General features: G+C 39.4%; 1 protein-coding gene across 4 annotated transcripts in view; it reads right to left on the bottom strand.

The window, feature by feature from the left end:
- ATP13A5 (ATPase 13A5) overlaps positions 1 to 24472 on the bottom strand; it is a 103809-nt gene extending 79337 nt beyond the window's left edge. For 2 of the 4 annotated variants that reach the window (XM_070509169.1, XM_070509172.1), the window contains exons 1-6: positions 24270 to 24464; positions 10261 to 10434; positions 9417 to 9563; positions 9121 to 9191; positions 8938 to 9018; positions 1903 to 1972 (exon numbers count right to left, since the gene is read on the bottom strand). In XM_070509169.1, the coding sequence (XP_070365270.1) occupies positions 1903 to 1972; positions 8938 to 9018; positions 9121 to 9191; positions 9417 to 9563; positions 10261 to 10434; positions 24270 to 24329 (603 nt within the window). In that variant the 5' untranslated portion in view covers positions 24330 to 24464. Of the gene's footprint in view, positions 1 to 1902; positions 1973 to 8937; positions 9019 to 9120; positions 9192 to 9416; positions 9564 to 10260; positions 10435 to 24269 lie in introns of all 4 variants that reach the window. The other 2 variants (XM_070509171.1, XM_070509170.1) reach the window with 2 other exon arrangements.
- Between the last annotated feature and the right edge of the window lie 566 nt (positions 24473 to 25038).

The following is a 25038-nucleotide window of genomic DNA, read 5'->3' as shown; positions in this document are numbered from 1 at the left end:
AAAATGAACCACCACCTGGTTAATAAGTTAATAGGCTGTATCTCAAGAGTTTCTTAAACTCTTAGATGTATTTTGTACATGGGAAAAGCTTTTGTTCCTTAACATTTATTATTTCCATTGCAACATGCTTCTCTTACAAATTATAGCTCTTCTGTTGCTTGGCATAAAATGTTCTAATTGTAGATTATGCACTGACAATAATACAATTTTCAATTTATATAAACTCAGGAGAAAATTGGTTAAATAATTCTTGTCGAAGAAACAACACCATCATAATTAATTTAGCTCCCTTATTCAATATTCTTTTGAAACCAAATGTGAAGAAACAGTCTTACTTGCTTTTTTTCTTCTGAAGGCCTAGTAAATAGGTGCCAGAAAATACGAGCTCTAACTTTCAAACTAGACCAAATTGACACTTGGGAGAGTCATTGGCAACTTGAAAATGTACTTGAATAAAAAGTTTAAAAAACTGCCTCCTTTTTTTTTCTGAAGAAGAGTCACCCTGAGCTAACATCTTTGCTCATCTTCCTCTTTTTTGTATGTGAGCCACCACCACAGCACGGCCACTGACGAATGGTGTAGATCTGAGCCCGGGAACTGAACCTGGGCCACCAAAGTGGAGGGTGCCAAACTTAACCACTAAGCCACCCGGGCTGGCCCAAAAGAGCTGCCTGCTTTTCGATAGCGGGAGAGACTGTGCATACGTGGGGCATGGGGTATATGGGAAATCTCTGTCCCTTCCACTGAATTTTGCTGTGAACCTAAGAAAAAAGTCTAGTGAGAATTTTATTTTAAAACAGATACGACCATGCTCAAAAATAAAATGACCATCTTTTTGGGTTAGAAATAGACTAGAAACATGCAGCATTGCATGGGCACTAACATGACCAGTCTGCTGGGTTCCAGACAAGGACTGGAGGGAGAAAGCTAGGAGCCCAGTTCTAGGGGGAGTAAGACAGAAAATGCCCTAGAAATGGCAGGGGACGAACCCCAAGCTTGCAGAGGAAAATAGGGGTGGCAGTGGGCTTCTTCTGCCCCAAAGAAGAAGCTGATAAAAGTCATATTTAGCAGTGATTCACCAGCAGAGGGTGGAAAGAGAAAGAACAGAGTACATGGTGCAACTGTGACTGGGTCATGCCCCACGCTGGCTCAGGGCCTGCATCTAACAGATTCCCAAGGGACAGAGCCCAAACCTCCAACGTAAGTCCTGGTTCTGAACTGGGGACCCATGGAGACCAGGGAGAGGGAAATGCAGAGCCATCAAACAGCGAGAGAGAGCACAAAGAGAAGGAGAAAAGTGGAGGAGGGAACGGCCCACGTACGGGGAGTTAACCAAAAAAATAATAATAACTTCAAAGCACGCAAAGAAAATATTCCTTAAAAAAAAACCCTGCTAACAAAGGAGGAAGTCACTCTCAAGAAAATGGAAATAATAGATCAATACGAAAAAGAGCAAAATAATACATTCTAAATCCTCAAAGAGATGATAGAAGTAATAACATTGGGCTCCTTGCCACCACAACTACCATCAAAAACTTAAGAAAACAAAACAAACAGAGAGGAGATTATGAAACAGGAATCTTCCCTCGCACTGGGAAAGGGATTTTTAAAGTGATTTGAATTTAAAACAAGTGGTGAGTGAAACAGACCCCTTAGAAAGCCTGGAACAAATATACATATATATTTGTCTGTGTATTTATTTTTCTAAAAAGACACCTCAATAGATAGGAAAAGCAAAGACTAAAGGCAACAAGGAAATAACAAAAAGAAATTGCATGAAACCCAGATTTTGTTCACATCAAGGTACCCATGTGTTGCTAAAGATTCCCCTGAGTAGTAGGAAGTGGAAAATCAAGATGGGAATTATCTTTTTTTCAAAAATAAAGGAAAACAGTTAGTTACCTGTTTAACAAGCAGCTTCCATATGGGTTGAATTTCAACCTCAATGGCATTGGGCCCGCACACTAATCTTCTGCAGGAGATTGATCATCTGTTAGTGTCGCACCTACAAGCTCATTGACAAGTGAGTACAGGCCAAACTAAGCAGAAGTCACTTCTCTACCCTTTAGAGATTTCGTGCCTTCAATTAAAAATTAATGTGTAAATCTTAAAATGCTAATATATTTTTTAAACTAAAGTCAGTGCATGATGCATAAAACTGTTTTTCTTATTAAAAGGTATCTTGAATATCTCAGAAATGAAGTCAGAAAGGCATTTTGAGTTATTTAAAAAATTATTTTAATATACTCTAAGAGGATCTAAAAAGACACAGATATGAAGATGTTCCTGGAACTCTCAGGCATTCTGGATTGCTCTGATGTTAGAGATCACGTCTATCTTATCTTGGTATCTCTAGCACCTAGGACAGGCTCTTAGTATATGACCTCAACAAACACATGAATGAATGAGCTAAGGGACTGAAAGATGATAGATATGTGGTGTTCATGGCTAACACCTTGTAAATCCACACATATGTGCATTTCAATAAGAAGCCTTCATGTTTGTATAGCATTTTGCAATTTATAAAGTTGTTACAGAAGATTCTCTCATTTGATCATTACAATAGGCCAAAGGAAAGGGCTAATATCCCCGTTTTGCCAATGGGAAGAGCTATTTAGCCCTGGTGTTTTGCCAAAGGTGCACATATCTAATATTAATCATGACAAAGCAGAGATGACATTGTGAGAAACTGCACTTAACCTTTTGTATGCATTATCTCCTTGAATCATCGCATTATCCCTATGAGATTTCATATCATCATCTTTATTGTAAGGCAAACTGAAGATCAGATAAACTAAGTAACTTTCCCAGTGTCTCAGAGCTAGAAAGAAGCAGAGCCAGGGTTCACAACATGGTCCCTATGACTCCACTTCACACTCTGCCTCAGTAAGTTCCAACGGCGAAATCTGCATGATGGATCTTTGGTCTCAGGTATAACAGAGAGCTGACCCAAGTTTGTCTGACTTCTAAGCCATGCCTTTCCAAGTACAATTATCACTCACAAGAGTCAGGTCTTCTGACTCCTTGCCTTGAGAACACTGAGGTTCAGAGATGTTGGGAAGCAGACAGGTCAAATAGCATGTGCTACTGTTTGACTTCACAAGTCCCTAAACCTCACACTGGGAAGAGACCATCACTCAAGCCACTTTGGTGCTCAGGATTCTTTTCTAGAACCCATGGAAATAACCTGTTGTTGGCCAAGGGTCAGAACTTCTCAGGCTCCTGGACTTGGTCTTCTGTCTCTCTACTTGGAATGCCCTTCTCATATTCTTCACTGTGTAAATGCCTTCTCAGCCTTTGAGAGCCAAATCTGACAATAGAGCCAAGTGGCTGAGAAATGTGAGATCCAACAGACCTGGATCTAACCCAGCTAAACCACTGCGTTGGTGGCTTCCCCGACCTCGAACCAGTTTCCCCACATCTTTGCATGGCTCACTTCCTCATTTCATTCAGATCTCTGTTCAAACACCACCTCCTTATTGGTGCCTTCCTTAATAATTCTACTTTAAATAGCTACCCTGACCCCCAAGTCAGATTCCTTTTATCTCCCTATCTCATTTTTCTTTATAGTGTGTTTGATAATATGAAATTACGCTTTATTTTTTTACGTGTTAATATGTATGCAAACAATCGACTGCATCCTCCACTATAATATAAGCTTCAGGAGGACACTGATATATCCTGAATGCCTAAAACAGGGCCTAATACATATAATGCACTCAAGAATTAATTTGTGAATGAATGAATAGATGACTGAGGGGTGAGCCTTGGTAAAATGGGTTTGAAGATATATGCCTAATAAAATTGCTATCACTAGGATATGAGATAAATATGTAAAGCATTTAACAAAAGTGCCCAGGACACGACAAGTTCTCAATACATGCCAGTCATCTCTGAAATCCTCCCTATTCCTGGAGCACAATTAACTGGATGTTTCTCTCTTCCAACACTTCTTTTCTTAGTGACTTTGAATTGTAACTTATAGTTACATGTCTTTCTTCTCAAATTTGCCAGATGCTCTTTAATGGCAAGAATGGAGCTTTCTCAACCGTGTTTGCCAGCATCCAGAGACACAGTGTCTAACACAGAGAATGTTCCCAAACATTGAACTTAATTAATGAGGATCTCGTGACCCATGTCTAGAATACTCTTTCCCCTAACAAGGCTAAAAACCAAGTTTCCAGAACTACAGGAGCACACAGGCTGTGCAAAGCCAACTGAGAAAGGAGCAAACCAAGTGCCCAAAGTTCTTTGGCTTTCCCTGGCTGGGGAGATGGTTTCTGATATTACCAGTAAGGGAGAGGAGCTCAGCGCCCGTGAGGACTGAGATCAAGAGGATTGATACTTGCCTATAGACTACCTTCCTCAGGGTTCATCTGGGCCAAGTTTGAACCAAGTCTAGCATGCCCCTTGCTGCTTCATCTTTTCCACCATCTCTTGTCAAAGTCTTGTGTGCTCAGGGCTCGTGTACTCATCTCAACCTCAGCATAAGCCAAGCAGATTTTTCAGGGACATTAACCAATGGCTGAGCAACCAGAAGGAACACGAAGCTTGAAGCTGGGTCCCACAGGGAAAATTCCAAGGAATAAAGGAGAGTACGTGCCCTGACCTTAAAAATCTGACATGCTGGCAGGAAAAAGAAGCCCTACAATTATTCCAGGTGGCCTCATAGAACTAAATAGGCTGAATAAAACTAAGTAGACTGCCTAATATTCAGAACTATTCAGTAGGAGAATACTTGCTTTGGAGATATAAGATCCCGCTCCAAAAGAGATTGAAGAATTTCTTCACAGGGAAGTTGTGGAGGACGTTTCCGCACTGGCTATGAGCTAGACTTGGAGGATCACTGAGGTTTTCTGCAATCCATGGATATGAGTAAATCTGCTAGAATGCATTTATTTCTGAAAAACCAAGCGTGGATGACTAGGAAGACTTTCTTTGGGGGATGGTCTATGACCTTCTTCAATTTGATTTTTGCTCATTCATTAATTCATTCCTTTGTGTATCAACTTATTCACTAAATAATTGTTGAGAATATGTTGTGTGCTAGGCACTTTAGGCTCCAGATGGTGAAGGCTAGAGAAAGGGTCTTCAAGGAGGCAGGAGGACCGCGTCAGAATCACTGGTGAGCTTTTGCAAACTGCACATGACCACTGTACTTCCATCCTGATAGCCACCAGTAGAACTCTGGGCAGGGAGAGAGCCTTGTAGTTTTCTGAACAATTAATGCTGAGTCAGGGGATTCTGGCGCAAGCTGCTTCTGTGAACTTTGGAATTTTTAGGGAGCAGACTTCTAGTTTTAAAAAGTTCTGAGGTGATTCTGCTAGCCAATCCCTCATTTTGCTAACACTTCTGCTTTATAAAGTAAAAGAGAGCCAAGAAATCCATAGATGCATAGAATGAGGCATCCAATTGCTGGGACTTGGGTATGGTTGTATAGTATAAGAAGTACGTTGGTCTTAGAGCCCTCCCATTAAAAAAATTAATAATAACAAGATTGGTATGTTTAGAGACATTGCTTTCTGGGAGAAAAAACACTCTATTTGAGCAGTGCTTGAACCTGCTTCTACACTTCAATGAAGCATTTATACAGAGAAGCTCCATTTTACAGAAGACATAAGTGGCATTTTAATTTTTCACATTAGTGACCATCTATGATCTGCCCATTTCTTTCATTTCTGAAAGCACGTTTCCAGATAGCCTCAGAGAAAGTCAGGCTCATGTGAGGTGCTTCCAGTCAGCTTTTTTAGGCAAGAATCTGAGAGCAGAGGGCCAGAAGGGCATGGGGTAGAGGCGGGGGTTGAAAAATCCCAGGCAGGATGTCCGCAGGGACACCCAGGACTTGGGCTTACTGACGTCGCCATAGGACTTTGCTCTGAAACAAGGCACTGAAGTTAAGTGATTTCATACATTCAATGGCTCCAGACCCATAGAACCAGGGGTCTGACAAACCCAATTTATTCAAAAGAGAATGTTGATCTCAGTAGTCTAATTTTTGTTAAACGACCTATGCAAAGTCATATTTTTAAGTAACTTATTAACTTCTAACTGAATGCTAAGAGTTGAGATAATCTTATTGGTTTCCAAAAGAATGAGTGAATTCTCTCTCTTCTATTGCAACTAACCCTCCTTTGCTCCTTTCCAAGGAACTGATCTGATGGCCCAGTGTCTACAATCAGGCTGTTTCCGAGGGATGGAGCTTTCAAAGGGGATACAGTTCATGGTATATAAGCATGATTTCTTTTCTGACTTTTGCTGCCTGCAAGACTGGAGGAGTAAGAAAGTAGGGTCTCATACCAGCCCTAATTTCCTTCTCTCTCTCCTGCCTCCTTCTTAATTCTTCTTTCTCTCTGTTCCAATATTCTCTCTTCTCCTGGAATAGCTTCCACTGGCTTGGAGCTGAGCACTGGTGGAATTTCTTTCCTCTGGTACTAACAGGCATGGCTTTTTTCTCAACGGTGTGACGAATGTTGAGAATTAAGTTTGGCCCTGCAGAGTCACTGACCCGATTCTGAGCATCTCTTTCCAGCTCCAGAGATGTCACATCAGTGGCTTGAAATCAGCCATAGTTGGAGTAGTCCCATTATAGAAATTGGCAAACTCTACCCATCACAGATTGTTGTCTCCCCGAGAGCTGGGTTATCAACAAGGTTATTGGTGGTCTGGAGCTGAACCCCAGTTAGGAGGTGCCTACTATCTCTGCTGTCAGAAAGTTCCCCTTCTATTTTAAAAGTGGCAGGAGGAAGGTGGGCTGAGTGAAAAGAAGATGAAGAGATGATCACCTTAAAAACTGTCTTCATAGGAGGACTACTTGGATGGATGGGGAATGAAGTAGGTGTGCTTTTTTTCCATGGGCTCCTGTTTTCCTAAGATAAGAGAATTACCTCAAGTGTCTCTGAACCTGTCTAGGACAGGTACTAAGAGGGAAATATGCATTCATTCGTGAATGAAGGAAGCCAGGAGCACGGAACCTCCTGGAATAATTTTTTTGCTTTCTTCCTGATGCCCTCTGACAGTTTCTCTCCGGGATAAAGTTCTCACTCCTGATGTCCTGATTTGCTTTTTGCTGCTGAAAAGTGAGAACTATGTAAATCTGTGCATTTTCCTTCCTTGCCTAGTTGCTAGGAAGCCTAAGGGAAAGTTGGATTTAGACTCTGTGGCTTGTCATCACCAGAGATTTTTATAATTCTCATATTGTACCCTTGCTTTTCATGCAAGCAAGCTCGAGGAAGTTGCTATCACTCACTCACTCACTCAATCACATTTTTTTTTTTTTAAAAAAGGTCTTAGTCTTACACTAAAAATTGAGGTGAAAAATTAGAGGGAAAAATACTCCACCTTCTATTTCTTCTCTTTACCCTCCAAATAGATAAGCCCATAAAATAAAATATGCCTATATGTTCAAAAGTAGATTATCTCCTCTCTTCTTCATAGTTGGGAAACTATACTCTTTGTCCTGCTTATTAGATTGTCACATTCTTTATTGTGTGGACCAGATTTAAATTTAATTATGCATGATGTTTATTAAAGCCTGACACTTAATAAATAAGGACAAACGTGAGGTAGCTACACTGATGGGAAATCTTTCCTGCAGAAATGGTTTCCTAGGCAGCGTATATCTACATTTATCAATGAGATTTCCTAAATGCCCTAGATATATCCTTTAAAGTCTTGTGCATGGTGCTATTACATCAATATGTTTTTAATGACTTTGAAAACTTTTTGTATTTCAATATATTAAGCATTGCATCTGATATCTTATATAATGATACCATTTCTAAGGCATTTTGCGATATTGTCATAGTCTAGATGCCCGCTTCATTTTTCATAGTGTTCAGGCAGAGGGAAAATTTAAAGACAACAGATCGGTAATTCTCAGACTTGGTGTGTATATGAATTATGGAGATGCTTGCTAAAAATGCAGAGTTTCTTCTTTCACCACTACCCCTAGTTCCCACTTACTAACTCAGAATGATGGGGGAGAGCCCAAGAACCTGTATTTTAAGTACCAGATTGCTTCTTCGCTTAGAATCAGTGTTTATGATTGTGAAGAAGGTCAGACAGATAAATGTCCCTAAAATTGGACAAGAAATGAATGTGATTATAAGATTCTGGGGAAGGCTTGCAATGGTTCCTTTCAGACTCGCCAGGACTCACCATTTCAAATTACAGATGAGGGAGCAGGGACTCTAGACCATTGTAAGTTACTGAGTAGCATCAGAATTTCCTACGCTATTATGATTATACTACTATGTCCTAATCTGTGTGGCTCTATAGATATCCTTCTCACAATTGTACCACTATTCTTTTTCTCTCTTTCCCACTAGTCAGAGAATGTCTCTGGGACAATGACAAAGTCTTATTTATCCTTAGATTCCTAGTGCCTTTCAAAGTGCCTGGCATATTAGAGGCATTTAGTGAATAGATCGATGAACACATTCATTTATTCATTCATTCCACAAATATCCATCAGGCTCTGACCAGGAGTCAAGCACTGTTCTAGGTGCTGGAAATACAGTGGTGAACAACACAACTAAATGAACAAACAAAATCCTCCTCTCCAGGGCTGTTTCTCCAAAGTAAAATGCAATCATAATATTGTCTTTCTGTCTCTCAGAGGAGTTGGAGGATGAAGAAGCTGATGTTTATGAAATGGCTTAAGATTTTTCAAGGAAAGACTAAAAAAGACAACATAGAGAAGATTGATCTACGATCCTGAGAGAAAAGAGAAAATGTTATTTGATTGCATTGTTCTCTTTTCTTTCTAATAAGTTTGCCCACGAGGTGAACAATTTAGAATATCTCCCTGATGCCAGTAAGTGAACTGGGATTATAGGAAGTTGGTGAAGCATTATGCTAACAATTCACTAATCATAAGCCATTTGATATTTCAGTTTCTGCTGGCAGAATTCACTCAGAGAGTACCGCAAACCCTACCTGACCTCTTGCTCCTCACTGGTCAGACCTGGTCCAAACGTATGATGGATGTCGTAGCAGGTGTTGCTGTCTTCCAGCGACCTAGGATGTGGGCGCAACAGGAACCACACCTCAGTTCATGGTACTCAACAAACGGTGTGCTTCCTTTATATCCTGATGTAGTGCTGAGAAAAAGTCACTTACCCAACTTTCCGAAATCTCTTCTCCAAGTTGTCCCAAACATACCTGATTTTCTGCACTTGGATATATCGTAGCTGCAATGACAAATGTGATAGAACAGATGTTATTCACAAAGTAAAGCCCATCAGGGGAGGGGAGGGTTGTTAAATGCAGGTCCTCAGGCGGCTCGCACTTTCCTTGATACAGAGCTGTAATTGCCAGCCCAGTAGTGTGATACTCAGACTTTCATCAAATAAACACTGACATTATTCATTTTTAGCAAAAACATGCCATAACAAGGCATCCTTAAAATCACTTACTTTTAATTCTGGCTTCGATACGGCTTGGTTTATGACAGAGTGGCGGTCAACCACCAGGAGTTCTTCCGGATTCTTGCTTATAGGAAACTTCAGTGTGGATAAGTAGAGACAGATTACCTTCTTCCTTATATATCTTTGAAATTCATCCTAGAAAAGACAATCCAGCCCATGCAATTCTCAAATGTTATTCAATAAGGCTCTCAATTAACCAAATATCTACCAAGTGCTAGACCAATGGTTCCCAAAGTTTGGGCTACAGACAGGAGCATCAGCATTACCTTGGAACTTGCTAGAAATGCAAATTCTCAGTCCCACCTCAAACCTACTGAATCAGAAATTCTGGAGATAGGGCCAGCAGTCTGTATTTTAAGGAGCCCTCCAGGTGATTCTGATTTGCACTAAAATTTGAGCATCAGTGTGCTGGAAAATAAAGAGAAAGACACACTTTGTGGGAAAGTTTTATATCTAGAAAATAGTTTCTGGCTATCTTAAAATGACATCTAGAAATTTAAAATGTCTCATTTCTCTCGAAATGCATATATTTGAAAAACTGAGCAATCATTTCCTTGTTATGTCTTAGAGTTCTAACACTGACAACCACTGCTCATGTAATGGCTAAGAGCACAGCCAATTAGCCTGACATGGTAGAAATTTCCCCAGGCTGACATGGAGGAAATGTCCTTCATTCCTGGGTCAAAATAAGAGATGGCAAGTAGATTGCAGGGAAAGTCTTGCCATCTCCTGTTTGCGGACAGGAAAATTTTTTAAATAGAGGAAGATATACTCTCTGGAATGCTGGCTAGGCATTGGTTGTGCCACAGACGCAAAACAGAAGGGCACGCACCGTTGTCCTTAGCAACACAGTGTCTGCTTCTTGCAATGCGCACGGGATGCAGCTGGCCCACACCCACCACTGGGGTCTCCAGATGAACGCCAGCAGAAGGACCCCACAGGTCAGCACAAATCCTATAAGGCAGAAGGCTCTGCGTAGATTCTGGGTCTTGTAACCAAACACCTCCTGGAGAGTAAATAAAAGATCCCTCTATTTTTCTTTTTTTCACATAAACACATTGTTTTGTTCCAAGAAACACAAGCTTTAGATGCAGGAGTGTTGGTTGGGAGGGAAATCTAGTTTTGGCTGGTTGAATCAGATTGATTGCTTACAGCTGTCAGCTGATATAATAAAAAAAGAAAGACTCATTTTGTCACCCTGGCATATGAACCAAAACATAAGACAGCAGGGGCAAGAAATGGGCAGACTTATTTGATTCTAAATACTCTTTAAAAGTCACCTAAGATTTTTGTAAAATACTTCATGTTTTGGACCAGATTTGCTTTCTTTAGCTATAAGGTTTTAAAAAGTTTTTAATATGAATTTACTGCAGGAAGATGATAAAATTATGGTAGATACAATCCACGCATATATCTAGCCTTTTTCAAATTCAGCTTTGTCTTATAATAATATGATTGAGAAGGATTGAAAGTATGAATAAGTGTACTGTTTCTAAAACAGTAGAATGAGACAAATTAAGAGATTATCTATGGACATGAAAGATTTTTCAAAAGACAGCTTATAGGTATTCACCCTGAGGGTAACAGGCTAAAATGTTTCTACTCTTAGTAGTAGGTTAGTTAACGTTTGTCATGAATTGAGCAAAGACTTCATGTGTTTTTAGGAGAAAACAAATAACTAAAAAATAGACTTGTTTATTTAAAACAAATTTCCAGTTTCCATCAGCTACAATGAAGTTTCACAGCATTGTTTTTTAAATTTCAAAAAGTAGTTTTTTAGTGTATTTGGAAAACCCAAAGAGATGCTGATTATAAATGACATCATCACTATACTATTATTTTAGGCTCTGCTGTTATTTTTCATGTGTTTTTCCTATGACTCTGAACTGCTATGTCCAGATCACAGAGCTGTAATGTCAAGAAAATAGGTTTTTACGGAGTTTCTATCGCGTTTTCAATGATGGAATCTCCTGAATTTCATGCCCGTTTAGATCATGTTACAATAAATCTGTTGGCTTAATTCTTTGGAAAAGTTTCCATTTTCAATAAGGTCATTTTCATCATTTTTTTCTGAAAAAGAACTCCGTAGTAGATCCAGATTTTAATAACAGTTGTTGACAGAAATCCTTAAACATAGTGGAAAGGTCACAGGCACAAGTTTGAGTTAACACTCTGCTAGCTATCAACTATGTGGCCTTAGATCAATCATTTCATCTCTAGGGAATTCCAATTTACTCCTCTACAAAAAAATTAGAAATACGTGTCTTACAGGGTACTTGTACTCAAATAAGATAACATCTCCTTAAGTGCTCTGAAAAGTGATTACAGTTTTAAGAGTTCCTTTCCACTGCTCCTCAACACTAACCCACCTGGGAAAAAAACGTTCATTATGTTTAGTGATGCAGACACTCTATTTTGAGATTATTCATGCAAGATAAGGTTTAAGTGTAACTCAGAAACATGTATTCACTCTGCCCTTAAGCATATTTTCAGTTGGGTCTCCTTTCTCTCTTCCTATCTTCCCTCTGATTCTATAAATCTGTTTTGGTTTTATTTGTGAATTATAGTTTTATTAGACTCAAATAAAATGTATATGCAAGTTCACATAGTATGTCGTACATATGCGTTTTTACTCAGTTATTTATGGGGTCTTATTGCCAAAGCCCAAATGTGTGCAAAGTAGAAGCAGGACAATTTGGAATTTTAGTCCAGCTTGTAGCTGAAACGAGCACATTCATAAATGGCTTTCTCTTATTCTGTTTACTCACACACAGAAATGGCATTGGTAATCATAATTCTGACTCTCCTTCAGTTCTTTTCTGTATAGGAATTTTTTTTTAATTAAAAAGGGAACTCACAATGCTAGCAAGACTACAATGAAATCACTACAGCTACACACTGCAAATAACCTTATAAATTGGAATAATTCTTTAGGGAAAGCAAGATGACAAATTGTATTAAGGATTATAAAAATGTTTCTATCCCTTGAGTCCGTAATTCCACACTTGGAAATATACTCTAAGGAAATAACACATAAAGTAGAAAGTGATGTATACAAAGATGTTCAGTGCAGCATTATCTGTAATAGCAAAGTTATTGGAAGAACCAAATGATAGCTAATGGTTCAATAAGACGTGAAACATCAAAACAAGGGCTATAGTGGAGCCATTAAAAACAAAATGTATGAAGTGAGTGTAGAAACATGGGTCATTCTGTGATATAATATTAAGTGAAGAAAAGAACAGAGAACAGATAGAGTACGTGGAAAACAAATAGCAAATTATAAACTTTAACCCAAATATATCAATAATTACATTAAATGTAAATGGAACTAATATCGTGATTGAGAGCAAAGATTGTCTGACAAGATAATAAAAGAAAACTCATTATATGCTGTTTACAAGAGAAAGATTTTAAATATAAAGAAGCAGAGAGATTGAAAGGGAAAATATACCATGAAAAGGCTAACAAAAGAAAATTGGTATAGCTATATTAATATCAGACAAAACAGACTTTAAGGAAAGAAATATTATGAGAAAAAGGACATTTCATAAGTTAAAAGATCAGTTCAACAGGGAGACATAATAACCCTAAATTTTTGTGCATCTATAAACACAGTTTCAAAATTTGTAAAGCAAAATTGATAGAACTTAAATCCACTCTCATTACTGGAGTCAACACACTTTTCTCACTAACTGATGAGACTAGTAGACCAAAAAAAAAAAAAAGAAGACTATAGGAGGTTTGAACAATTCCATTAGCTAAATTGACCTAATTAACAAATAACAGAAAATTATAGCCCAAAACTGAATAATTCAAATTCTTTTAAAGTACACATAAAATATTTACCTAAATTGACCACATTCTGGAACACAAAGTATGATGACATTATAATTAAACTAGGAATTAACAACAGGATGATAACTTAAAAGTTTCTAAGTGTTTAGAAATTAAGCAACATATTCCTAAATAACACACGTGAGTCAAATAAAAAATACAGAGAACATTAGGAAATGTTTGAACGGAATGAAAATGAAAATTGACAAATTAAAACTGGTGTGATGCAGTTAAGACAGTGATTACAGGTGAATTTGTAGGTTTAGATGTATATTTTAGAAAATAAAAAAAAAATTGAAATCAATAAAGTAAGCTTCCAATTCAAGAAGCTATAGAAGGAACAACCAATTAAACTTTATAAAAGTATGAGGAAAGAAATAAGATAAGAGCAGAAATGAATAAAATAGAAAAGATATACAATAAAGAAAATCCATAATGCCAAATTTCCTCTTTGAAAGGTTAATAAAATTGATAAACTCATAAATAAATCTGAGTATTTTTCTGGTTATTAAAGAAAATTAATGTGTAACTAAAAGCTTTTCTACAAAGAAATCTTCAAGCCCTGATGGCTTGTCAATCTTTTCAAACATTTAAGATAGAAGTGATATCAATCTTACACAAACTCTTTCATAAGTAGAGGAGATGGGAATGCTCCCAACTTGTTTTACGAGGCCAGCATACTCAGACACCAAAATCTGATACATACGTTACAAGAAAGGAAAATTACAGGCTAAAATCTGTCAGAAAAATAGATGCGATAACCCTGAAATATATTATCTAACTAACTCAGCGATATATTTTAAAAAGTAATACATCATTACCAAATGGTGCTTTCTTTAGGGTTACAGGGCTTTGAAAATCAATCTATGTGTTTTGGTATGTTAACATTCAGCAGGAAAGTCATAAGGTCATCTCAATAGATAAAGAGAAATACTTTCATAAGATTCAACAGCAATACATGATAAAAAAACAAACAAGCAAACAAACAAACCTCTTAGCAAACGAGGAAATAGATAGGAATATCCTTCAGCTAACATCATGCTTAATGATGAAATATTGAACATTTCCCCCTGAGGTCACAAGCAACATAAGATTATCAACAAGCACCAATAATATCTGATATAGTACTAGAAGTCTCAACCAATGCAATAAGGCAAAACAGAGAAATAAAGTTTATAACAATTGGAAAATAAGTAAAAATACTGTATTATATATTTAAAAGTTGCTAAGAGAGTAGATCTTAAATGTTCTGACCGCAAAAAAGAACTGGTAATTATGTGGGATGATGGAGATGTTAGGCAACACTACAGTGGTAATTATTTCACAATATTTAAGTGTATCAAATCAACACATTGTACACTTTAAACTTACACAATGTTATATGTCAATTATATCTCAATAAAGCTGGAGGAAAAGAGGTAAAACTCTATGAGTAGATAACGTAATTATGTACAGAAAGAAATCCAAAACAATGTACAAATAAATTATTAGAGTTAATAAGTGAGTTTATCAAGATTACTGAGAGAGTACGGAAAAACCAATTGTATTTGTATATACACGTAACAAACAATTTTAAAATGAAGTTAAAAATCATTTGTAATACCATCAAGGGAAAAAATTAGTTACCTGGTAATAGTTCTGGCAAAGTTGTGAAAGACCTCTAAATTGAAAACTACATATTATTGCTGAGAGCAAAGATCTAAATAAATGGATAGATATACTAAGTTTGAGGGTTAGCCATTAGCAATCCCATTTAAAATCACATCAGATATTTTTCGCGGTAATTGATGAGCTAATTCTAAAATTGGTATGGAGATGCAAAGGTCTTAAAGTAGTCAAGACAATTTGCAACAAGAACAAATGTGGTGGACTTCCGGCACCAAAGCAGAGGATTTACTACAAGTTACGATAATTTAGAAAATGAGGTATACACAAGTATACACACAGAGTGAGAGGATCGGAATCTGAAACCCATTATACACGGTTCCTTGTAGTAAAGTGAGTTTTGCCACCTATTAACTATGTGACCTTAGGATTTAACGTCTCTAAGTCTCAGCTTACGTTTCTTAATAACGCACACCTGGCAGAATAGTTGTAAAGATTAAATGACAGGTATAAGGTGTTGAGCCCAGAGCAAGCTCTCTATCAGTGTTAGCAGGTGTTTAGATAATGGGGTCAGTCAAGGGAGGAAAGAAGTGACTATTCCAGTTTTGAGTCAACGTTGGTAATGGAAACAGGCTGCTTTCCATAAGGTCAGGAACCCAGATCTGCCACCGCCTATGAATCAAGTTGAATAGCACAGAAGCGGTGCCCATCTTCACATAGACCTGAATTGTATTCCCTTTAGGCAGTGAAGTTCCCTCACTTTTTTGTTTCCCACTAGAATTCTGTATTCCAGATAGCAGTAGAGGTACCACAGACCTCATGGTCTTTTTCTAGACCCAGAGTACAGCGGGAGCAGCCACGATTAGGAGTCACAATGAAATAAGCACATGCCTTTTGACAGAGGTTGTGCCTAAGGTCACAATTTAGAGCCCTCTCTGGGTCTATCAGCAGAGCCTCTGTTCATACTCACCCCACTGCCTTTTCTCACTTCTGCTCCTTGCTCCATCACTTACTAGTTAATGTGATCTGGGTAAATGATTTAAATTCACTGAACTTTAGGTTCCTTGTAAAAATGTGGCTGGTTGTAAAACACAACAGAAATAGTCTGGTGTAGCAGTTAAAAGCTGGGGATGTGGAATAAGAAAACCAAGTCCAAATCATACCTCTACCACTTAACCACATGGGTGACCTTGGGCAATTCACTTTACTCCTGATGACTCAAATTCCTCCTCCACAAATGAGAATAGTAACAATAACTATCTTCTAGGGTTGTTGTAAAGAAACTGAGATAATACATGCAAAGAATTTAGTACAGTTTCTGAGACATTTTGAGCATGCAATGTGTGTTAAGATTTAATACTAGCTTGGATAGTGTGCAGTTCAACAAAATTTCAGTAGATCGAAAGTGACTAGTCCTATTGGCCTCATCATGAAGTGATTTGACCACAGGCAATATTCAGAACTAGATGCAATTTGCCAAAACCATAAGCTGTATTTCTAAAATTTCAAAAAAATGGATCCAATGGCTTAAATAGAATTTTTGCTTTTCCCACAGAGTGCAAACTGTCAAAATTGAAGTCAAATACACACCAAAAAGAAAACTGCTTGCCTTTGCAATATGTGAAGCTAGGGGAAAGGCTTTAGGATAAATACCAAATTGATTCAGATATTGACTAGATGTAGTAACTATATACACGAGCATGCGTGCACCCACACACATACAAAGCAGCCCAATCATTCTTCACGCATACAGGAGGTGAACAGCGTAATGGACCATCCTTCCTATGATACTTAGGTGATGTGACCTTGTGTATGTTACTTAACTGAGCCTCAATTTCCTCAGTTGTAAAATGGATATCTGAGCGGCTAGCTCGGGGATTAAATGAGAACATACATGAAGTGCCAGCACATAAAGGACACTTTTAAAATTATTTTCCCTTCTTTCTTTCCTTCATAGGTAGCTCTTTCAGTTACCATCAGAGACAGAACGAAGACTAGCCAAATTTTTCAGGAAAGGAGAATTACAGGGTGTACCTTCATCTCAACGTGGTTTCTTCCCCAAATTCCCTTTTTGTGGGATCCTCTTAGTCATAGGAACCCATCCCCTGGGATCTCTGCCTGTCTTTGTTCCTGAATATTCCTTGCATCTGGAGCACTAGCATCTATGCACAACTGGTCTTGTGAACAGGTCCTTTTTAGTTTTTGTAACTCCTTTTATTCTTATCTTCACTGTTCATGTGTTTAGCCATCTAAAATATTTCTTGCACGCCCACCATGCACAGGCACGGTAGTGTGCGATTCAAATTCTTTGGAATAGATATTTTGCGTTACAGTTCACAACACTTTCACTTACTCAAACCAAGATTCTCGCAGAACAAAGTTATAAATTTACTTACTCAACCAAGACATAACATAGATAACTCTCAGTACCACAATTACGCTCTGTGAATGGCAATGCCGGTTTTTGGCTGTATGTGTTAGGCTTTTCTATGGGTGAAAATATTCCAATAGACTTAGAGCAAGCTAGCCTTTTCTGTGTAGACATCAAGCTTTTAGTCCCTTGAATCATGGTCAAGGAGATAATATCTCTGTGCCCCTTTGTGAGGCTAGAATTCACTATGATTCATCTTCCTTTTTTTTTTTTCAAAGGACAATCACAGCACCAAGTTTCTATTCAGGGTTCACAATCTCCCCTTTGTTGTCTTTATCTAGACATGCCAAATTGTGTTCCTTTATGTGTCAGATAGGAGGACTTTCTTAAAACTCTGCTCTCTTATCTCTACCTCTGCCATGTTTCAAGGTTCTTTTCTTTACTGTTAGGATAATATTGTCTCTAGTTAACGGATCGTGTTAGTCAGGTCATTATTCCTCAATCCTCTATTACTAGCTTGGTTTGGCCACATGTAGCAATTTGTGTTAGTTATCACTAACTACTAAGCATTGCTAATTATAGTTTCATATAGTTTGCCCTGCATTCTGCCATGGAGTGCCCTTTGAGTAGGGATAAAGTATGTGGAGTCTCTTTCACTTTTGTGTACATTTGACAAGGAGAAGTAATCTTTCTTGAGCAGTTACTTAGGTGCCATTCAATCCTCATAGCCACCCTACGAAATAGGCATGATTATTTATTAAAATAGGTGCTATTATTAATAATATTTATAAATTATTATGTATAGATCAAAGAAACTGGGTCTTGAAGATGTTCAAAATAATTATTGAAATAGTTCGACCCAGTCTTTAGGGGTGTGAACCAAAACCCAATACCAAGGAGAGGAACTTATTATCACTGTCAGCTCCAGGCATCCCCGTAAAGCCACCCAAAAGGACTTTCTGAAGTAAAAGTGCAACTGAGGAGCCTTGTATGATGACGCTAATGATGAGAGAGGAGTGAGTGTGGATCAAAAGGTAATGCGATTCATGGGCTAATTAGCAGGGACAATTTCTGGAACTAGAATTTGCCCTAGATCAAGGACATGGGGCAACATGGCATGTTCTGTTAAAGTTTATTCATGAACAAGAGCATCACTGAACAAGAGGGATATCTCAGAGATTATTTGGTTCAAATTCCTCTCTTGGAAAAAATAGCTGTACGCCAACCTCACAGATGAGCATCGATTGTCTGCTTAAGATAGGCCACCCGTAACTCACAGGCCGACCTTCTCCTGTTGGATCGCTGTGACAGAGGCCCCCATTCTCTTGTTTGTTGTCAGCCAGAAGCTACTCTCAGTTCTCAGAGACCTCTCAGAGTTCCTTGCCACATTGAACCTTCCATCTTCACAAACGCAACAAAAAAGCTCCCTTGCATCAAATCCCTCTCTTTCTTTAAATCTCTGACTTCATGCAGGGCCCAGTCTCTTCTCTGGGCTCACCTGATTAGCTCGGACCCATCCAGACAATCTCCCTTATCTTAACTCAGCTGAGTCCATGTTGATTACATCTGTGTAATCACTTTTTGCCATACAATCTAACGTAATCGCAGGAATTATAGCTCATGATATATGCAAGTTCCACTCACACTCAACTGGAGGGGATTATACAAGGGCAAAGGTCATTGGAGGGGTGTTGTGTTAGGATTCTGCCACCACAGATGGTTAGGAAGTTCTTCCATAAGGAAAATAAATCTAGCGGGAATCTGCCAACCTCTACTGTTCCCCACGTCAGCCACTCAACTGTGGGAAAACAACTGTCATGATTGTTCTTTGGGGAATTATTTCCAGCATCTTATAAACAGTACTTATTTGCGACATGCAGATATTCCTCCAAACACACTATACTTCTTGTGTGAATCTTAGAGTTAAGTGGAACTCCCTAGGGGTTTCCTAAATAATACAGATTATAGCAGGACTGTTACTTCTTCTATCATGCAGAACAGACTTCTATTAAGACAGCCAAAGACTAATTTTTTTATGGCTATATCACATTGGCAACTAAAATTCATTCACAACCAGATAAAGCTCTTCAATTACTTTCTCATGCGTGGCTACTAAGCCTGAGCATTGACACCCTCACCTTATGTTTTTATGACTTAAAACAAAATCTCGACACTGAGGCCTGTTACCTGCATTTTCCCAGGTTCTCTCCTACAATCCCACTGAGAAAACTTGTTGAGTCTTGATTCTGTCGCCTATATTGTTATCTCTCCCTCATAGCCAGGTGAATGCTGAAGATTAGATAAACCAGACTTCAAACAAGCTGTTCATATAAATGTTGATGGAGGACAGGAGAGAACCAAGAGGCCCTACTTTTTAATTTTCAGTTTTAATCCTTTGAGTTGTTTTTCAGTCCTTTAACGGAAGATGAGGAATACATGACGTTGTTTAAAATAATTTTCACATATGATTTGTTTTTATAATGGTAAACCTCAAACAATTTTCACTCTCCAAGTTTAGTTTGAAAAAGGGGAAATGTTCTCAACATCAATTTCACTTAATACAAGTATTCCTGCATTTTTCAAACTGCACATCATAACTCCTGACTCCTTGGATGCAAATGAACCCTTTATATTTTCAGAGCGCTTTCAAGATTTCATATGTGACCCTTGCAAACCTTGTGAGTCAGAAGGGGTAAGTGATGTTGCTCTCAGGCAACTAGCAAGGTCTGAAAAGGTGCCCACAACCACACAGTTAGCAGCAGACCCTTTAAAGCCCGGAGTTTCTGTCTTCCAGGGCTCTTCCACTATTTCCTAGAAAAAAGTTACCATGAATTGAAGTTGATGCAGGGTTGGCGAGCTGAAGAGTCGAAAGAAAGATTTCTTGGACTCTCAAGGTCTGTCAGTAGTGCTCTTTTATTTAGAGAATACTGTGGAATAGCATGGGGACAGGACCCATGGGCAGTAAAGAGCTGCTGCAAACGTGGGTAGGGCTAAAGTTAAGGCATAGGTACGTAAGTTATCTCTTTACAAAACAAAGGAAAGTATGTGTAAAACGAGTTGTTAAAACGGTATCAGTGCTGGTAGGGTCGGTTATTGGGTGGTCCTATAACTTTTAGATAAGAATCAAACCGGATTAAGTAAATGGCAGAAGCCATCACCTTAAATATTATCCTCAGCTAAAGACAAAGGAGGATGTTAAAGGGGGGAGGGGTCAGTTACATGAGGTTACCAGATAAGCACAATAAACAAGATTTAAGTCCTTGCTGTCCCCATTAAGAGTTTCTAGAAATAAGGTCATCCCCCTTCCTCCTGGTGCAGAGAGGGAGACACCCCCACAGATGGAGACTTCCTTCACAAATGCAAATGTCTCTCATCAAAGGGCAAGCAAATTCCACTCCTCAGAGCCTCCTTCCCATCTGCAGTTTTTAAAAGTAACCAGCCTAAAATAATCCTCATCAAAGTGCTCTCCTATCAAGCCTGTATCCTCCACACCAACCAGCCATTTTGCCTTCTGAAGCTCTGCTCCCACTTGTAATTTTGACACTTAGTTGGGGGGTATTTGTACAGAGCGGGAGCACCAATAGGATGGATGGGCTTTGCCACTGACATGAATAAAGCAGCATTTGTGTCAAGACTATCTCCAGAAAGTAAATGCAGCAAGTGCGGCCAGAGAGGACACCGAAACAGAGGCTGACGTGCACATGTGTGCCTCCCGATATGCCTTACTGAGAAGAGATATGATGACTTTTTCCCTCCCCAGAAAGGTAATAATGAGAAAACCACAGCTGTCACTCACTGAGAACATTCCAATCCTTCCTGTGGTGGTTCCATGAGACAGTAGTCATGAGAGAATCGGCACACACACACACACACACACACAGGAAGGAGTCCATGGATCTGTAAGTGTGAGAAGTAGAGCCCACTGTAATGCCCCTCTTAGAAATTCACAAAGATTCATAATATACTAAAGGCTCTGAGAGACTCTGCTGTTATCTGCTTACCTGTTTCACCTAGTATTTCTCAAACCTTATGGATAGGGAGAAAAAGGAGACTTTTTATATAACACCTATTAACAATATTATTCTACAGAAAATACTTTTAGAAAGGCTTCATTACCTCATTTGATCTTCACCATGACTCCAAATGGTAGATATTACTATCCCCATTTTACAAATGACTCAACGAGGTTAAATCACTTGACCAACAGGATGAGAATTTAAACCCGGGTCTGCTTGAGACCAAGTCCCATTCCATCAGGCACTGAGCTATACAGCCTGAGGGCTCCAGGCTCATTTTAGGTCTGATGTTGTGAAGGATCCTGAGGGCTATTTGTGAAGCTGTGGGTCCTGAAAGGACCTTAAGAGAAGACAAGAAAAGCTGACCATGAATGGAGGGGCTGATGAAACACTTGGGCAGGGCAAAGTTTTAGAAAAAAGACTAGCGAAGGAAAAGGAGACTATTTGAGCTGGGTATTGGTGGAGAGGGTGAGGAGTAGGAGGGAGGAGGTTTGGAAGGACAATAAAGGCCTGGACAGTGAAGGTATCTATCGCAGGAGCTGTTGTGAGGGTGACATGAAGTACTGTTTCTCAAGGGCCCAGTACAGTGAGTGTAAGCTGCTCCCTACTCCTGGAGGTGTTGGGACCAGAGAACAGGGGACAGGAATGACAACAAGATTCAACTCTGGGGGCTAATGCAATACTTTATATCTGTGCTGAGCTCAGTAAAATGGCCCAAGACCGCTCTTCAGTAATTTCCTAGGCAATCCCCACCCACTCAGGTCCTTCGTGGGTGTTTGATGGAAAGAATTTGTTATTTGCCTCAACAGTGTATGGTTTCTACCTCAAATCCTCTCAAGCAATCACAAGTGGTGGTTCACTTGAAGTGACGAATGCCTAGTAGAAGGCAGAGTGGGCCATGGGGACCCTTCGGGAAAGAAAGGAAGAGCAAGTGGGGACAGGTTGTAAAAGTCACAGCCTAACAGTCCCTAAGGCTGGGACTAGACCAGGCCTAGATTTAGTTTGGCCTACTACGATGTAAAAAAAAAGGAATTTGTTTCCAAAATTTATAAGAAGGCTATTTCATGTAAGCATACAGATTTCTGGCTTCCCTTTCAAACTCTAAAGACAGCCCTGGGCCTGTTCACTTGAAGGACGGAAGATCCTTGGAGCTAGGAAACAGCTTCCTCTTCAGCCTGTGTACCTAGATGACTCCTGTCAGCCAGGCCTACCTAACTCAAGTTTCCTGATCCGCCTGCCCAGGTAGAATTTGTATCTGTGCTCTCTTTCCACAAGGGTAAGATTAATAAGCGTAGTGAGATGCATAATAAAGCTTTTTGGTGGATGTCTCTAGAAGTGTTTGATTACCAGTAAAAAAAGAAGGAAACTGTGATGCCTGGCCCGTTATTTAATCTTTTGATACCCAGGCCCCTCTGTGATTAAGAAAATTAAAATACCAGGCTATAAAACTTTACAAACACAGCACCTAGTGACACAAAAATAAAGAGCAACCAAAGATTTTCATGAACACTCATCTACTTATTGAAAAAACATTCAAACTGGCACAGAGTTGTTCGGCAGTGTACACAGGTGATAGATTTTAATTCTTTGAATCCCTTCAGTCTGAAGATGTTAAAGCTCTGTACCATTATCAAGATCAGCGTGGTACAATGATGTAAGCCACTGACGTGAGCCACGCTTGTAATTCAAAATTTCCTAGCAGCCACATTGAAGAAGTAAAAAGAAGCAGGTGAAATTAATTTTCATAATATATTTTCTTTAACCAACATATCCAAAACATTGTCATTTCAAGTGTAACCAATATAGAAATTATTAATGAGCTATTTTACACTCCTTTTTACTAAGTCTTCAAAATCCTGTGCATATTTTACACTATTGCACATTTCAATTGGGATCGACTATTTTCTAGTGCTCAAAACCCACATGTAGTTAGTGGCTGCCTTATTGGACAGTGCAGGTGTTTATGAAACCACCCACTTTCCTTAGATCAACAAACAAGGGTAGATGGAGAGAGGGCAAGGATGGGTTTCCCTCAGATCTCATAGGGAATGAGGAGGGTAGGCGGGAAACTGGCACCCTTCTGATACGTGAACCAGATTTTCTGGGTTCCTTTCCGCCCCCACAGTGCACCCTCTGTGTCCCATCCCCCTCTTTGTCACCCTTTCTCATTGCCTAACTAGGGACACTATTGCAGTGTGAGCCGCGTGGGGCATGAGGGAGGAAGGAATGGGCTAGATTCCCAGCCTGCCCCTTGCAGCCTGAGGACCTTGAGCAAGTTACTTAACCTCTTTAGTCTCAGATTTCTTTTCTATGAAATAGGATTACTTTCTTCAGGGCTGAGTTCTGAGGCTCAAATCAAATAATAAAGGTCAACTCATCAGCACCAAATAGACACTGTAGGAGTTTTCAAGCGTTTAATAATTATTTTTTAAGATTTATATATGTTTGGTGGAAGAGGCAGCAGGGAAAAAGAATTGGAGAAGTGAGGAGTTTTTGAAAAGATCTGTGCTAAATCCCAGGGCAGCCTCTGTTCCTTCTTCAGGAGTTGGTACTTAAAGCCTCTCTCTGCTTTTACAAGGCGTAACTTCAGCCCAAAGCACTCTGAGCCTGAGTTACGCAGATACACTAAAAACAGAAGAATTTGTTTTTAAAAAAGAAAGAGTTTCAGTTTTTGCCAGAGTTTGTCCAATTACACGGAGACCCAGATAATAAGGGGGAAACCCCTCAATGAGCACATGAGGGAGTGCACCCCAATTACATACTCTGCAAAATGTCTGAGGAGGAATCTTCGCCCGGTCCAACGCATGTGAAGATAGCAAGACACTATCATCTAGCAGATACGTCTTTCTCAGCCCCTGCAGTTTCCCTTGCTATAAGGTAGTGCCCAGGGCTCTCCAGGAGCCTGACCAGACTTAACCTCTCCAGGTCCTAAAGCTGGAACCATCCCCAGAACGCCAGTCCACAGCCTCGGCCGCTTTGAGAAGACTGTAATAAAAACAAGAGAGGACTCACCAGCTCATTCTCCTCTCCTGGGTTGAGCAAAGCCCGATGGTTCTTACTCTTCTCCTCCATCTAAACCAGACCTCTTAGGGTGCTCCCCAGCTAACTCCTTCTGAAAATGTCAAAACCACTGGAGCTTCTGTGAACTCAGCAGACTCATGTCTTGTCATTGCTGTTCTCAGGTGCTTTTAAACCTCTTAGCACACACCTCACCTATTAGACTAACAAAGGAAAAAGGAAATTGTAGCTGCCCCTGATGCAGGAAGGATTAATAATCACTGGAAAAGGCTTGCCAACAAACTGTGACCCGGAGGTGAGAAGGCCGGTTAGTCAATGACGAGTAAGACCTCCAGGGGGAGGCAACCTAAGCCAGGCATCGGTCACCTGGGGGCACAGATGGACACACGATATCGATATCGGGAGCAGGAGGAGCCGTTGCCTGGGAGGCCTTGCCTGCTCTGAGATAAAAATATACGAGCACCACAAAAACATGATAATATCAAAACAGAGGCCGAGGGAAGTCTCCTTGAGAAATCACTAAGAATTCTTGGCATTCGCTAATTACTTCATCCAGAACACCTGTGTATGTTTAACAGCTGTAAGCTATGTATATATTGAAACGCTGGTTATAATAAACTCAGAGTGGCCATCAGCCCTCTCCGCATCTATCCTGATGTGTACATTGGATGGCGACACCGACAGAAATAGTCTCCTGGCCACAGAATTGGTCTGTTAATCTACCTGCTTGTTGCGTTTTTTTTTCTTCCTAGTGTTTACTTGC

The sequence above is a fragment of the Equus asinus genome, chromosome 5, assembly GCF_041296235.1.
Source record: "Equus asinus isolate D_3611 breed Donkey chromosome 5, EquAss-T2T_v2, whole genome shotgun sequence".
NCBI lineage: Eukaryota > Metazoa > Chordata > Mammalia > Perissodactyla > Equidae > Equus > Equus asinus.
This window is presented reverse-complemented; position numbering and strand designations above follow the sequence as displayed.